The 13293-nt window shown below is 55.2% G+C and overlaps 4 protein-coding genes across 4 annotated transcripts; 3 read left to right on the top strand and 1 right to left on the bottom strand.

The window, feature by feature from the left end:
- Window positions 1-76: 76 nt before the first annotated feature.
- LOC127752098 (dipeptidyl peptidase 1-like) lies at window positions 77-1261 on the top strand (the record flags this gene model as incomplete). The annotated part of the gene is given in 3 exon segments (XM_052276675.1): window positions 77-372; window positions 467-630; window positions 969-1261. Coding segments are annotated over 3 exon segments (643 nt in total), but the record flags the coding sequence as incomplete, so codon positions are not given.
- A 1540-nt stretch (window positions 1262-2801) lies between these two features.
- LOC113203411 (ABC transporter G family member 23) lies at window positions 2802-8720 on the top strand. Its single transcript, XM_026418094.2, has 14 exons — window positions 2802-3027; window positions 3690-3839; window positions 5090-5249; window positions 5350-5504; window positions 5760-5867; window positions 6120-6348; window positions 6454-6659; window positions 6747-6966; window positions 7069-7246; window positions 7405-7591; window positions 7729-7817; window positions 7916-8092; window positions 8166-8252; window positions 8392-8720. Exons 1-14 carry the CDS (start codon window positions 3014-3016, stop codon window positions 8613-8615), a joined length of 2184 nt encoding a protein of 727 aa, XP_026273879.1. The 5' UTR covers window positions 2802-3013; the 3' UTR covers window positions 8616-8720.
- Window positions 8721-8836: 116 nt separating this feature from the next.
- Window positions 8837-12060, bottom strand: LOC113203418 (lysosomal acid glucosylceramidase-like). The gene is made up of 8 exons (XM_026418106.2): window positions 11645-12060; window positions 11347-11574; window positions 10971-11184; window positions 10740-10893; window positions 10523-10657; window positions 9827-10238; window positions 9338-9746; window positions 8837-9104 (listed from the first exon to the last, which is right to left on the bottom strand). Exons 1-8 carry the CDS (start codon window positions 11688-11690, stop codon window positions 8942-8944), a joined length of 1761 nt encoding a protein of 586 aa, XP_026273891.1. The 5' UTR covers window positions 11691-12060; the 3' UTR covers window positions 8837-8941.
- A 44-nt stretch (window positions 12061-12104) lies between these two features.
- LOC127752097 (E3 ubiquitin-protein ligase TRIM23-like) lies at window positions 12105-13287 on the top strand. The gene is made up of 4 exons (XM_052276673.1): window positions 12105-12360; window positions 12658-12820; window positions 12905-13035; window positions 13105-13287. The coding sequence occupies exons 1-4, from the start codon at window positions 12304-12306 to the stop codon at window positions 13264-13266; spliced, it is 513 nt and encodes a 170-aa protein (XP_052132633.1). The 5' UTR covers window positions 12105-12303; the 3' UTR covers window positions 13267-13287.
- Window positions 13288-13293: the final 6 nt, after the last annotated feature.

The following is a 13293-nucleotide window of genomic DNA, read 5'->3' as shown; positions in this document are numbered from 1 at the left end:
CGATATTTAAAAATGATTATTTAAATGTTTTCACAGAGAAATTTCAGTCTTTTCATGACTCGCATACTACTTTTAGGAACCAGGGCTCATGCGGCAGCTGCTACGCTTTCTCGTCCGTCGGCATGATGGAGGCCCGCCTGCGCCTGCGAACCAACAACACAGTCCAGACCATGCTGTCCCCCCAGGACGTGGTGAGCTGCTCCGGCCTGTCGCAGGGCTGCGACGGCGGCTTCCCCTACCTCATCGCCGGCCGCTACGCCCAGGACTACGGCCTGGTGGACGAGCAGTGCGCGCCCTACACCGGCAAGGACAGCAGCTGCCCCCGCGAGAGCTGCGACCGCGTGTACTCGTCCGGCTACCGCTACGTGGGAGGTGAGAGGAATGAACCTCGTGAACTTGCGATGAATTTCCAAGAAGAGAAACATCGATGAACTTCGACGCCCGTCTCACACTTTTCTGCGCGCAGGCTACTACGGTGGCTGCAACGAGGCCGAGATGAAGCTGGCCCTCGTGCAGAACGGCCCCGTGTCCGTGAGCTTCGAGGTGCACCCCGACTTTATGCACTACAAGAGCGGCGTGTACCATCGCGTCGCCCTCGAGAGCGAGCTGGATCCACCTCCGTACTTCGAGGTGAGTATGAACTGTCCGTCTGGGTCCATCGGCAGGAAGGCTCGGCGCCGCCCGGATAGGCAACGGCGACCTTGCGCGCGCGCGCCAGTCGGCTGGGTTGCCTGCCCACCGGGCGGCGCCTGGCGCCCCGCAAAGGACGTCCCACGCAGAGCGGGCGGGCATCCGATGCTCACTTGACATCCGAAAGTGAGAGGGAGCTATCAATCGAATTGAGCGTCCCAATTTCACTACTGCTTCCGGACTCCTTGTGGGCATCCGATGTCCGTCCGCTGCCGGCTGCCGGGCTCTAGAGTCCCGCGCTTTTCGGCATGCTTGTAACGCCTCTGTCATGCTGCCAGGAGGTGAACCACGCCGTGCTCCTGGTGGGCTACGGCGTCGACCCGTCCGGCGAGAAGTACTGGATCGTGAAGAACAGCTGGGGCCAGGACTGGGGCGAGAACGGCTTCTTCCGCATTCGTAGAGGAGTCGACGAGGTTGGAATCGAGAGCATCGCCGTCGAGGCCGACGTAATCCCCTTCTAGGAGACCTGCCACTAACTTATGACCACCGTTCGAGACGAATCTTCATCGTTATACTTTCTGATCCAGTGTAAAAACAACATAATGGATTAAATAAATGTTTCGTACTTTTAGTGAGGACTATGCACCTAGCGTAGCCACTGGTTCAGTTGGAATCGGTGGCTCGAAGTGTGTTCTTTAGAGCTAAGTTAGCCCCTCCATTCGGCCTACACTATTTCGAGTACGGTGCACCGCTACATTTGCAGGTATTATGGCGACGGCTGTCAAAAGGCTTTTAAGGTTTAGGTTTGTCGGGGGCGCGCACACAGCTGGGCGGCCACACGACTGCAGTGGAGGGGGTCGGTGGCCGAAAGGGGCCAAATGTGACCCGAAAGTGAAGTGACCGGCGGCGAACGGGAGGGGGCCCTCGGTGGACTCGGAGGGGACTGACCGCAGTCGGGTGACTGGAGAACCGGACTGGAGGAGGAAACGGGGAGGGTAGGGTGTCCGCCCTCCCCCTCCCCAGAGAGAGGAAAACAACAGAAAAAGAAATGGTATGCCAAACGGAGTTGGAATGAAAGCCTATTTCAAGAAGTGACGCTGTGCAAAATGTTGAGGCCTGTCCGACTAGTTGTTAAGATTTTAATTGAACACTACGGGTTTGAATTGTTGACTTACAGACAGGAGAAAATCTAGGAAAAATTGCCTATTCGCGGGCAGCCAAATTGCAAGCCACCACCATGCGGCAACAACCAACAGTCCTCCACACTTTCACTATTTCTATCAGACGACGAAATATCCGTACACACGATACACTGAAAAAAAAAGAGCACAGCACAGGCCTAGGAAATTACCTTGTTCCAAGGATATTTACTCGATTCAAGAACCTCCCTTTTTGGATGCACGACCCCCTCTAGCGTTGCACAAAAATTAGTTCCATTTCGCCGACGTTAGGGCGCCAGTCCGAAGTTGGGAACCCTGACTGTATGGTGATTGAGACGGCGCATCGCTTACCTTGGGCGGGAGGGAATGTGGAGAGGGGGAGGAGGGGGTTTGCACAGAAACACAATGAGCAATTATGGCTCGTGTCAATCACTATCGTTTTCTTTCCATTTTTCATTCAGCCCATAGTGCCCGTAGCACGCTGCTTTTCCGGGTCCACTACTCGCACTCGAAATCTTTCGCTTGCCTTTTTCTTGGCGAGTATCGCCGCACCGTGCCGATAGTTTCTTCTTTCCGTTCCCTCCCGCTGACAGGCGGGACTTTGGGTCGGTCCGCGCGCGACAGTTCGCGTGCAGCGTGGTCTATTCTCTCGGACTGGGACGTGTACCGGGTGGAGGAGGTGGGGGAGGGTAAGAGTGGCGCTGGACGCGCAGGGAGCAGGGGCAGAGATGGGGAAATGGAGGTGAGGAGGGGGGTGGCGCCTGTAGGCAAAGACCAATGCCAAGGACACCCACTCAAAAACGCGGTCCTCGTCGTGGCGGTAGCGGGGCTGGTTGTGTTCCACGTGAAAAATAAACTGTGAAATGTGAACGGAAAGTCTGCGTTGGTGGGAGGGAGGCGGAAGGGGTGAGGCATGCTCAGGGCGTGATCATCGAACCGCCTTGGGGGGGAACCCTACCCACGCGGCTTGACCGGAGGGGAGCTTCAGGCTCACCATCATTGTGTGTGTGGCGGTCTGGGGCTGGAGGGAGTGCGACACACGAGGCAGGCTCGATCCCGCCGTTGTTCCCGCTCCCGCTCCCGCTCCCGGGGTGCGTGCCGAGCCGCGACACTCCTCGTGGAGGTGCGCGACCAGCGCCACAGTGCAGCACGTGCGGCGGCCGGAGCACAGCGTGGAGCTCAGCGTGGAGCACAGCACAGCGGAGCGGGCCGCCAGAGGAGCCATGGATACCCAAAGGTCAGCCAATGTAGCGCGGAGTAGGGTTTCAAAGATTTGTAATTTTCGGGGAAAATTCGTTTATCTGCAAGGAAAAATCGGAGCTAGAAAAAAATTCTAAAAAGAAGCCACTGGAACGTTAAGCAGCAAAATCGAAACTTGAACGGCAATGTTAAAAACGACGGCAATCCTTATCAAAACTTATGAAATTTTATCAATCCTATCAAAAGAAGAAGTTTGTTCCTTCGGATAAAGACAGCCAGTGGGGACTGTCCTCGGGACTATCTCACACCTTCCTACCAACAAAGATTTTTTGAGCATTTTTTCTGAAGACTCTTTTTCTGGAAATTATGAATTTGGCGTTCGGAGTCGACCGTTGTGATTGTATGCGCCCCAGTGTGAAGAGTTGGAATGACCTCATCAGGATTGCCGCGGAGGCACAATGTTTAATTACTTTGTCAAGGAGGCTCTAGAATGATGAATGCCGTTTACCTTTTTTTCGTGGGACCTCCGCGGACTTATGTGTCGTTAGAATGTCCTGTGCCTTGCCGAGCATGACCAGGGCGGCGCGGGCTCCGTGTGCGACCACACGGCGGCGTGTGGCATAGCAATCAACGTGTTAATAAAAGCGCTCCGCGCTGGAATTGCGTGTCTTTAAGTAACTCCTCTGCTGTCGCGCACAGCGGCGGTCCTCACGCGCCTGCGGAGTCAGGGGCAGCTGTCGCAGGTGTCCGCGCGGCGGCCGTCGTCGTCAAGGATGCCCGCAAGTCTTACACCCGCGGCGGCACCCCCGTCCTCAACGGGCTCAACATGACCGTGGCCGAGGGCAGCATGTAAGTTGGCGAAAATTAAAAAGTGGGAATCTCGACACGATACAGGGTGGCCTACAAACCTCAGAAAATTTCGTGCTTATACTGCACCGCATGCAACCGTGTGGGCAGCAGGATTGTAAACGTTAATACAAAAAAAATTAAGGCGTGAACAATAAAGTTAACCGGGGTGGAACGTTAGCGCGATAACGTTATTGGTTTTTGGAAAAGTAAGGAGGGAACGTTAATAGACGGCACTAACGCCGTTATCGTTAATCGTTTTATTTTTATTTTTTAAATGCTAGTGAGAGTACACTAGATGTTGTGAAAAGTGCTCGTGAGAACAAATGCAAAGGTAAATTTGATTTTTTTTAACGATCTATGCCTGAAAGGATTTAAGGTTTCGCTCTGAGAAAAATATTCCTTTCCGCACGGTGAAAAAAGTTTCTTGTATTACAAGACCCGGTCTTGGATCTTATGGAGAACGCCAATGGCATCCAAGACTAGGTCTTGTAATACAAGAAACTATTTTTACCATGCGAGCAGTAAACGTGACGTGCAACGAAAAAGCTTCGATCTGGACAGTAAACCATGCTCAGACAGATTTCTTTTTCTCAGAGTTATTAAATAATAGTGGTCAGAGACAAAGTATACATAGACAGGAGACTTATAGCAGTCAGCTTATATACAGTGGCATTGTAGCAAACGAAAGCAATGCTTTTGTAATTACAATGAAATTTCGCTTGGAATAGTTATGCATTTCGCCTTCAATTATTCCTGGTGATCTGCATACGTCCGAGTCCGAGAGTGGCGGAAATGTATACCGTAAGCGAAGTGAGCAGGCACGATTTGCTTTTAGGCTGATGCCTGTCCTGTCCTCTCATCATCAACGATGTTTTTTTCATCGAATATCTTTGTCGTTTGACGTAGGTAGCTAAATCGGTTATCATCGTTAACGCCGTTACTGCATTAAGGACGTTACGAACTAAACGCGCTAACGTTAACGCTCGGCTAACGCCAAGCTAAAAATATAACGCGATAACGTTAACATTAGATGAAAGATAACCTTAACCCAGCTGTTAAACCGTTAATTAAAGGTAACAACCTTGCGGGCTAACGTCTCTCACCTCTTGGCGCCTAATGGCCCCTTGCGAGTAGGCAACGCGACTACACGCCTGCATGCAATACAGTATAACTACAAATTTTTCGGGGTCTGGTGGGCCACCGTAGCCTGGCCTGGATTCGAATTCGCGAACATGCTCCGCTCTGTGCAGCTACGGTCTTCTGGGCGCCAGCGGCTGCGGAAAGACGACCTTGTTGACGTGCATCGTTGGCCGACGTCCGCTGGACAACGGTGCCATCCGGGTGCTCGGGTTCGGGCCCGGGGCACCGGGCTCCGGGCTGCCCGGGCCCACGGTGGGCTACATGCCGCAGGTTCGTAAGTACCCAGGACTTGGGCGTTGTAGGCGAGGTCGTCGGCAACAAACTCCCGCGCTGCGTTGTAGTAAATGCATCCTAACCGCCGCTATCGCAGGAGCTGGCCCTGCACGGCATGTTCACGGTGGCTGAGACTTTCCGCTACTTCGGCTGGATCTCGGGCATGACCACGGCCGAGATTCGTCTGCGCAGCGAGCGCCTGCTCAAACTACTGGACATCCCCTTCCCCGACAAGCTCGTCGGTGAGTTGAGGTGAGTCATGAATTGGTTTAACGGTATTCTTACGAGAGCTATATAACGCGCAAGTCGTCCTTGGCCGTCCTTGACACAGAGCTCTGCGTGTCGGGTTTGGAGGACGACTTCTGGAGGCCGGGGAGCCTTGGCTCAACTTTTTTGAGAGTGTTCGAATCAGAGTGCACTGGTGCGAAGCCTCTCGATCGCTCAGTATCCTATCCTGCACAAACTTCTTCACAACGCCTTGAACCTCCTCTTATCGACTTGTTGCAGCGGCGGGCAGCAGCGCCGCGTGTCGCTGGGGGTGGCCCTGCTCAACAAGCCGCCCGTCCTCATCCTGGACGAGCCCACCGTCGGCGTGGACCCCACCCTGCGGCAGAGGTATGAACGGTGTGCAGGGGCGTATATCGATGCCTCGGCACGTTTGCGCCGCCGTCGCAAAGGAAAATGAGATGCACTGCTTTGTCTCGTAATTCAAACCAGTTGCGGAGGGGGAGAAAAAAAAATTGACGCTGCTTTGGAACCGATTGTGAATGGGCGTCGTACAGTGACGTCCTGAGGCGTGCAGCAGCCCCCGCGGCGCTAACGAACGAATGTTCTGTCCTGAACCTCACCCCGCCCGTTGTGTTGCAGCATCTGGGACCTGCTGCTGAACGAGACGCGGAACGCGCGCACCACCGTCATCATCACGACGCACTACATCGAGGAGGCGCGGCAGTCGGACGCCGTGGGGCTGATGCGCAACGGCACGCTGCTGGACGAGGACGCGCCCGAAGCGCTGCTGCGGCGCTACGGCTGCGCCTCCATGGAGGACGTGTTCCTCAAGCTCAGCGTGCGGCAGCAGCGGGAGCGACATGGCACGGTGAGGGAGGCCCATCGAAAAGAACGGCGACAAAAACGAAACGTAATTTTAATGTTGACGGCGATTGAAGGGGAAAGAAGTAATGAATCGTTTGTCTTTGTGCAGAGCGACAGCCACGCCATCGCCCTGGTGGAGACGACACCGCAGCACGCCACCCCGCGGCCACAAGACGAGCAGGCCGACGTGCAGTCGAGGCCCGTGGTGGTGGACGACCCGTCGCTGCTGCAGACCAGGCCCGTCGTCCTGGCGGGCCACTCCAACGTGGCGCCGTGCACCTGGAAAATGGCCGTCTTCACCTGGAGGAATAAGTCGTGAGTCACCAGAGTCGCCGAGAAAAGGTGGTGCGATAAGGTCTTGGGGTTTCCCAAAACGTTTACGTGTAAACATCTTATTGTCAGTGTGATCGGCATTCTCTTCGCTCTCCCCATCATCATCTGCGTGCTGTTCGGCTTCGCTGTGGGCGGCGACCCCAAGTCCCTGCACCTCGCCGTCGTCAACGACGACTTCACGTGCTGCGAGAGGAACCTGCCCGCCTTCCCGTCAGACTGCGAGGCCGAGGACCCGCGCGGCTTGAGCTGCCGATACCTCCAGCGCATCAACAAGGACATGTTTGACGTGGTGGGTATTCCAAAACGTCCTCCCGATTTTCCTCTCTCGTCGTCGTACATTTCCTCCTCTTCATTCCTCTCCGTCCCCCCCCCCTTTCTTTTCCGCCCATAGGACGACTACGACGACGTGGACGCGGCGCAGCGCGCGGTGCGGGAAGGTCGCGCCTGGGGTGTCATCCACTTCCCGTCCAACTACTCCCACTCGCTGGTGGCGCGCAGCCGCGAGGGCAGGGACGTCACGGCCACCACCCTGGACAGCAGCGACATCAGCGTCTGGCTTGACATGTCGAGTGAGTACGGCTGGCAGTATTTCCCGCGTACGTCATTACTTTTATGATCAAGAGAATCTCCTTTCTATTACGTGGCACGAAGGCATTTACTGTTTTCCCCATTTTGTATGTCTTTCCTCGTGACAATTTTTCCTCCCATGTCGTATGTCGTCCTCCAGACCGGCAGGTGAGCGAGTTGGCGCGGTCGGCGCTGGCCACCGCGGCGCTGCAGTACTTCGAGGACGTGCAGCGCGGCTGCAAGGGCAACCCCAACGCCAAGGCCCTGCCCATGCAGTTCAACGAGCCCATCTACGGCAAGCGGGACCTGTACTTCCCGGACTTCTTTGCGCCCGCCGTCATCCTCTCGTGAGTCGCGCACGTCCTCGTGCCGCAGAGACCTGAAACGAAACCAACTCGCTGACAGCTCGGTCGCGTGGAATATTATTTTTTTCTTTTGCTGTGTAGAAAGAGAGACTCTGACGTCACCGTTCTTTTCTTCACAGAGTGGTGTACAACATAAACTGCATCTACACCATGTCTGGGTTCATCGACGACAGAAAGGACGGCTTCATGGAGCGTAGCATATCATCGGGTAAAAAAAAAACTGCCCTACACCCTTGGCCCAGAATAATATTACAACAATTTACAAGCCAAGCATACCAATTTTTCGAGTCTTTCTTCTGCGTTAAGGTGTCCGAGTGACGGAGATTCTTGGAGCACACGTGCTGGTGGACGCCGTCATGATGTTGATTGTGACAGGAATCACACTCGTCTTTATGTGCGGGTTTTTGGGCTTTGAGAACAACGGCTCGTTGTGGATTCTAATATTTCTGTGCCTCATCCACGGCTTCTGCGGCATGTTTCAAGGTAGGTCCAACACCTCCCTGGATGGTACAACCGCGTTGACAACAACCAAAACTACAAATGTCTCTTTTCGCAGGTTACTTCATATCGTCTTTGTTCACCTCTGATTTCGAAGCAACGTTTTGCTGCATGGGTTTCTACTTCCCCACCCTGCTTCTGAGCGGTGAGTCGGCTTCAGATTAGCTAAACGACGGAAGCTCTCCTGCGCGCAGCTATACGGAATACAGCTCACGACTGCTGAACGTATCTCTGTAAATGTGTATGGGTGAACCACACGTGACGCCGTTTATTTGACTTTCCAGGTCTGATGTGGCCGCTGGAGGGCATGCACCCGCTGCTGCGCAACAGCGTGTGGCTGCTGCCGCTGAACCTCGCCACCACCGCCATCCGGTCCATCATGAACCGGGGCTGGGGGCTCGGCAGCCCCGACGTCCGCAACGGCTTCCTCTCCGCCACGTTCTGGCTCGCCTTCTTCGTCCTCGTCACGCTGACCACGCTGCGCCTCAAAAAGAGCTTCGCGACTTGAAAACATTCATCTGCCCATCGCACACTAGCTAGTGTACACTACTGCATGAACACCCCGCCTCGGTCCTTTTCGCCTGTGATAGTAAATATTTATGATTTAAGTAAACCCTGTTTGTTTCAATGATTATTCATGACATGAAGACCGCATCCAACAGCTGCAACAACATTGCAGTGTTATTGCGACCGTAATCGTTAAAAAATGGGGTGTGAAAACGCAAGCGGTTCAATTCTGTGTTTTTCTTACACATGATTTTAAATACAAACATAATTCTCTCAGAGATACACCTAAAAAATACTAGTGCATTGTTAAAGGATGGTTGTGGCCAATCAGTCTCGCTCTCTCCGGGCTCCCTCTCCTGCAGCGCCCGATCCGCCGCCGCCGCGCTCCGAGGCCGAGTACAGCAGGGTGCTGAAGGAGCGCGCCGTCAGCACCACGCTGGTCACGCCCACGCGGGGATCCCGCACCGACACGGAGGCGTCGCTGTCGCCGCTGCGCCCGGCAAGAAAATACAAACAGATATTAGAAGCGGGCAGAGAGTAGAGCTCCCGGAGGGATCGCTAGCGGCCGGGCGCCTGCTAACCGCAAGGTAGACCGCGCGCCGCACATCCGCGTGGAAAGCGCTGCCTACTCGGCCGGCTGCCAGGCGTCTGGTGGGGTGGGGTGCAGCAGAGCCCTTCTGCCGCGAGCGAGCATCGGGGGGAGAACACCACGAGAACACTCACGCGTTGTGCAGGACGAGGACGACGGTGTCGTCCGGGGTGACGAAGGCCGTGGCGTCCACGTCGGCGCGGCCGGACAGCCCCTGCTCGTCGGGCTGCGCCTCGCCCGAGAGGTCGGCCCGCTCCACCTGCAGGCGGACGCGCCGCGAGCCGCGCGGCACGAAGCGCGAGAAGTGCGCCATGGCGTAGTAGGTGGGCTGCAGCAGCACCTCCTGGCGCGCGGGGTCCACCATCACGCCCACGTCCACGTAGTTGCGCGACCACGAGGGCCCGCCCTGTGTGTCCAGCACCAGCGACCACTCCATCCACCCCGTCACCCACGCGTTCATGTCCTTGAGGATGTCCGTCATGTACTTCTCGCCCCGCGCCCACGAGCCCAGCTGCACCTTGGCGACGTCCCAGGGCTTGTCGGCTGCGCGCAGAGAGTACAGTTCAGGAGGGGTTCTCCTAATGTTTGCGCTGGGGACGGACCCAAGTTGGTGCGGGACTTACCGCTGCTGGCCTCGGTGCTGATGAGGAACTTCTCCGGGAAGTGCTGGTGCGTGGCCTCGAGACCGAGGCGCGGGTCCACAATGTCCCAGTACCAGTGCACCGCCACGCCGTCCACCAGGTCGCGCACCACGGGGTCGCGGAACACGATGTCGAGCCACCAGGGCAGCAGCATGCGCTGGTCGTCCAGCGCGAGCAGCTTGGTGGCGTTGAAGGGGGAGCGGCGGAGCGCGGGGCCGAGGTGGCGGCCGATCCAGCGCCGCTGCTGCAGCGGCGTCCAGCCCATCGAGTTGAACCGGATGAGCAGCGGCGTGAAGAAGGCGTTGATGGGCTCGTTGCCGGAGGTGAGCGCCCATACGGCCACGCCGCGCTGCGCGTACTCCGACAGGAAGCGCAGGTGGTAGTCTGCCCACGCCTGCGCCGTCCACAGGACACGGGTTCAGATAACAGCCAGGGGTACTTCACTTACTTCAAGCGCACACCAATTTTTCTGTGTTTTCTTGATTTTTATTGATTTTTTTTCTGGCTTTTATTGATTTTCACTTGAATTTGCCTTGACTTTTTCTTCTTTTACTGAATTTTTTCTAATTGTTTTGGAGGGTGTTCACTGATTTTTAGGCTGGGTGGTTGAAGTACCCTTCCGATAAGAGCGGCTGGGCAGCGCGTCACTGCGGGCAAAAGAGAGTGCATCAAGCTCACCTGGTACATCTCCCTGCGCAGCGAACCGCCCACGTACTGGTCGGTGGTCTTCATCCAGGGCGGCGCCGTCCACGCCGAGGCGATGACCCTCGTCTCCCCGCCCGACAGGCGGCTGGCGTTGAGCAGCACGGGGATCTGGAACGTCACCGTCGGCGTCACTCACGGCTGTGCGCTCGTAAGGGGAGCGCGAACCCCTCGTCGCCGGTGGGGGACTCACCTTGTACTGGATGTCCTCGTCGGCGAGCTTGAAGCGCTCGAGCTCCACGTCCCCGGGCGAGTCGGCGTACGTGTACTTCCGGATGGAGTCGTCCGTGCCCCCCATGGGCACGCGCAGCATGTTGTAGGCGTTGCCCTCGGGCGCGAACAGCGCTCTGCGGGCCGAACAGGGGGTCAGGCAAGTCCCTCATCTTCGCGACACCCGGGGGGATCGTCCTCCCCACGAACTCACCTCATGAGCACGTCCTGGACGTCCGGCTCCAACCGGTGGATGTTGATGGCGGCCGAGTCGGTGATGGCGCCCCCGAAGCCGTCCACCGTCTGGTAGGTCGTGGCCGTGTCTACGGTGAGGCGCACGTTGCCCCGCGTCCACATGAACGTCTTTTCCTCTCCATCCTCCAGGTCGTCGTACTCATCCTCTTCGTCCTCGCCCTCCGCGTCACCCACTGACCCACCCCCCACGTTGGTTAGTTTCTGTCGACACTAATGATCCCGCGGCCGTATCTTTTTCGCGAGATAAGGTCGTGGGAGGCGGACACAAGGCGGATGCGCCGCTATCCGCGAGTGAAAACAAAAGCAGATAGTCGTCGTCCCGCTGTCCTGCTTACCCTTCGAGCCGGTCGTGGCGTAGCCGTTGGTGAAGTTGCCGTCGGCCTGGTGCAGCCGCAGCCCGGCCTTGGAGCTGGTGAACATGGTGAAGGGCGTGCTGGAGCCGTCCTCCGCCGCGGGGCCAGCGCGGGTGCGGAGCACCTCCAGGGCGCCGCACTGCTTGGCGTCGCACACGCACACGACGCTGCCGTGGCCGTAGGACCGCGTCACGCACCGGCCGCCGAGCGCTGCGGGACGAGAACAAGTCCGTCGAGTTCCAGAAAACATACCCTTTACCTGGTCGTCGCTATCTCTCACCTGTCCCGACGAGAGCAAGGGCGAGGGCCGCCGTGGCGAGGCCCATGGTGCGGCGCGGCGGTTGAGCTCGTTACTCGCACTGCGCGCCGCCGGACCACTATATACCCTCCTGGCCCGCCAACGATAACCGACGGCGAGGTGTCGTTAAGGCCGCAGTTCCTCATCGATAACATGGACGACCCTTTTTTTTATGCTGGGCGGGCTGCTGCACTCGGTTCTTTTCGGCAATAAAGATGAGAATGCTATCGTGACCGGGTCAGCGCGTGCATCCTGGCCTGGACTTCCCCCCCTGCCTGTGCCCTCCATGCCCAACCCTTCTGGGCGTAGTCTCGACGACGGGGCCTGGGTGGGTCTCACCTCAGCCGCTAACGCACGATGGAAAGCTGTGTAACTGAGGCAAAAGTCACTTCAGGTAATAAAGGGCTCTCGAAATCTGGCTCTGTCGGGCAAGGATTCGAAGCAAAGTGTGTGTGTCTCTTTCACATGTTCACCACTAGGTGGCAGCACTCACTACAACGCACTCGCACCGCGCACCGCCTATTTGACTCCTCTTACCTAGCCTAGAAAGCGAAAGCGGGGAGGGACCGAGAGACGGGAGGGGGAGCTCTAGAAGGCTTTGTTAGGCGTTTCGTCTGCTTTGTTTATGTTATTTTGTAAATATGGACCGATGTGGTGCTAGTTTTATGGAATTGTCTAAATTAAATTCAAAAAATAACGTAAGTTCCTCTTTGACAATGAAATTGTTGCTATACTTTATTACATTCGAAGTTTTATTTGGAATTGGATGTGCAGGTTATGTTTGTTTAGGTTTTCATTCTTCTTGGATGACATGCTCTTGAAAACTAATCTGTTATTGTTTTAAACGAAATTGGAACTGTTGGTTAATTAGTTTTTACAATATTATACTGGTTGATGTGTATTTTTGTCTTCTCTCAGTAATTTGTAGACTGGCCACAGACGATTCATTGTCCAATAACATTTTATTGCTAACTATTTTGGTTTCTTGTCTCTAGGTCCTTGAGTGCCGTGTCTGTGAAGATGTATTCTCACTTCAAGGAGATAAGGTCCCACGCCTACTTCATTGTGGACATTCTGTTTGCCATGCTTGTTTGATGCGCTTACCACAGAAAGACAGTACAATTCAATGCCCATTTGATCGTCAACCCACTCCAGTTGGTATGTTTTAAAGTTATCTGAAATTTTCTTATATTTGTAAATATCTTGATTTCTGACATGTTAATGGAAACATCTTGATTACAGGCAATTCTGGAGTCTGGGGTCTAAAAAAGAACTTTTCTTTGCTTGAGCTCCTTGAGCGACTACAACATGCATCAGATAAAGCAGCCATTTCATTTTTCCTATCAGCAGAGGCATTGGAGTTGGAAAGAAAGGTATAACAAACATAAAATCTTCATTTTCAATTCACCTAAAACATGTTTAAATCATTGTTTAATTTCCAGTTAGCTGTTAACTGTGACGAAGATGAACAACATGTTGCAGTCTTGTATTGTACTGTGTGTGGCTCACACCTCTGCGAAGCATGCTCTGAACTAACCCACTCCACTCGCACTCTTGCCAAGCATCGCAGAGTTCCACTATCTGAAAAACCAAGGTTGCTATAACTTTCAAATTTTATAATTTTTAACTTT

This window comes from Frankliniella occidentalis, unplaced genomic scaffold (assembly GCF_000697945.3).
Source record: "Frankliniella occidentalis isolate FOCC.00 unplaced genomic scaffold, Focc_3.1 Scaffold3930, whole genome shotgun sequence".
Classification (NCBI taxonomy): Eukaryota; Metazoa; Arthropoda; class Insecta; order Thysanoptera; family Thripidae; genus Frankliniella; species Frankliniella occidentalis.
This window is presented reverse-complemented; position numbering and strand designations above follow the sequence as displayed.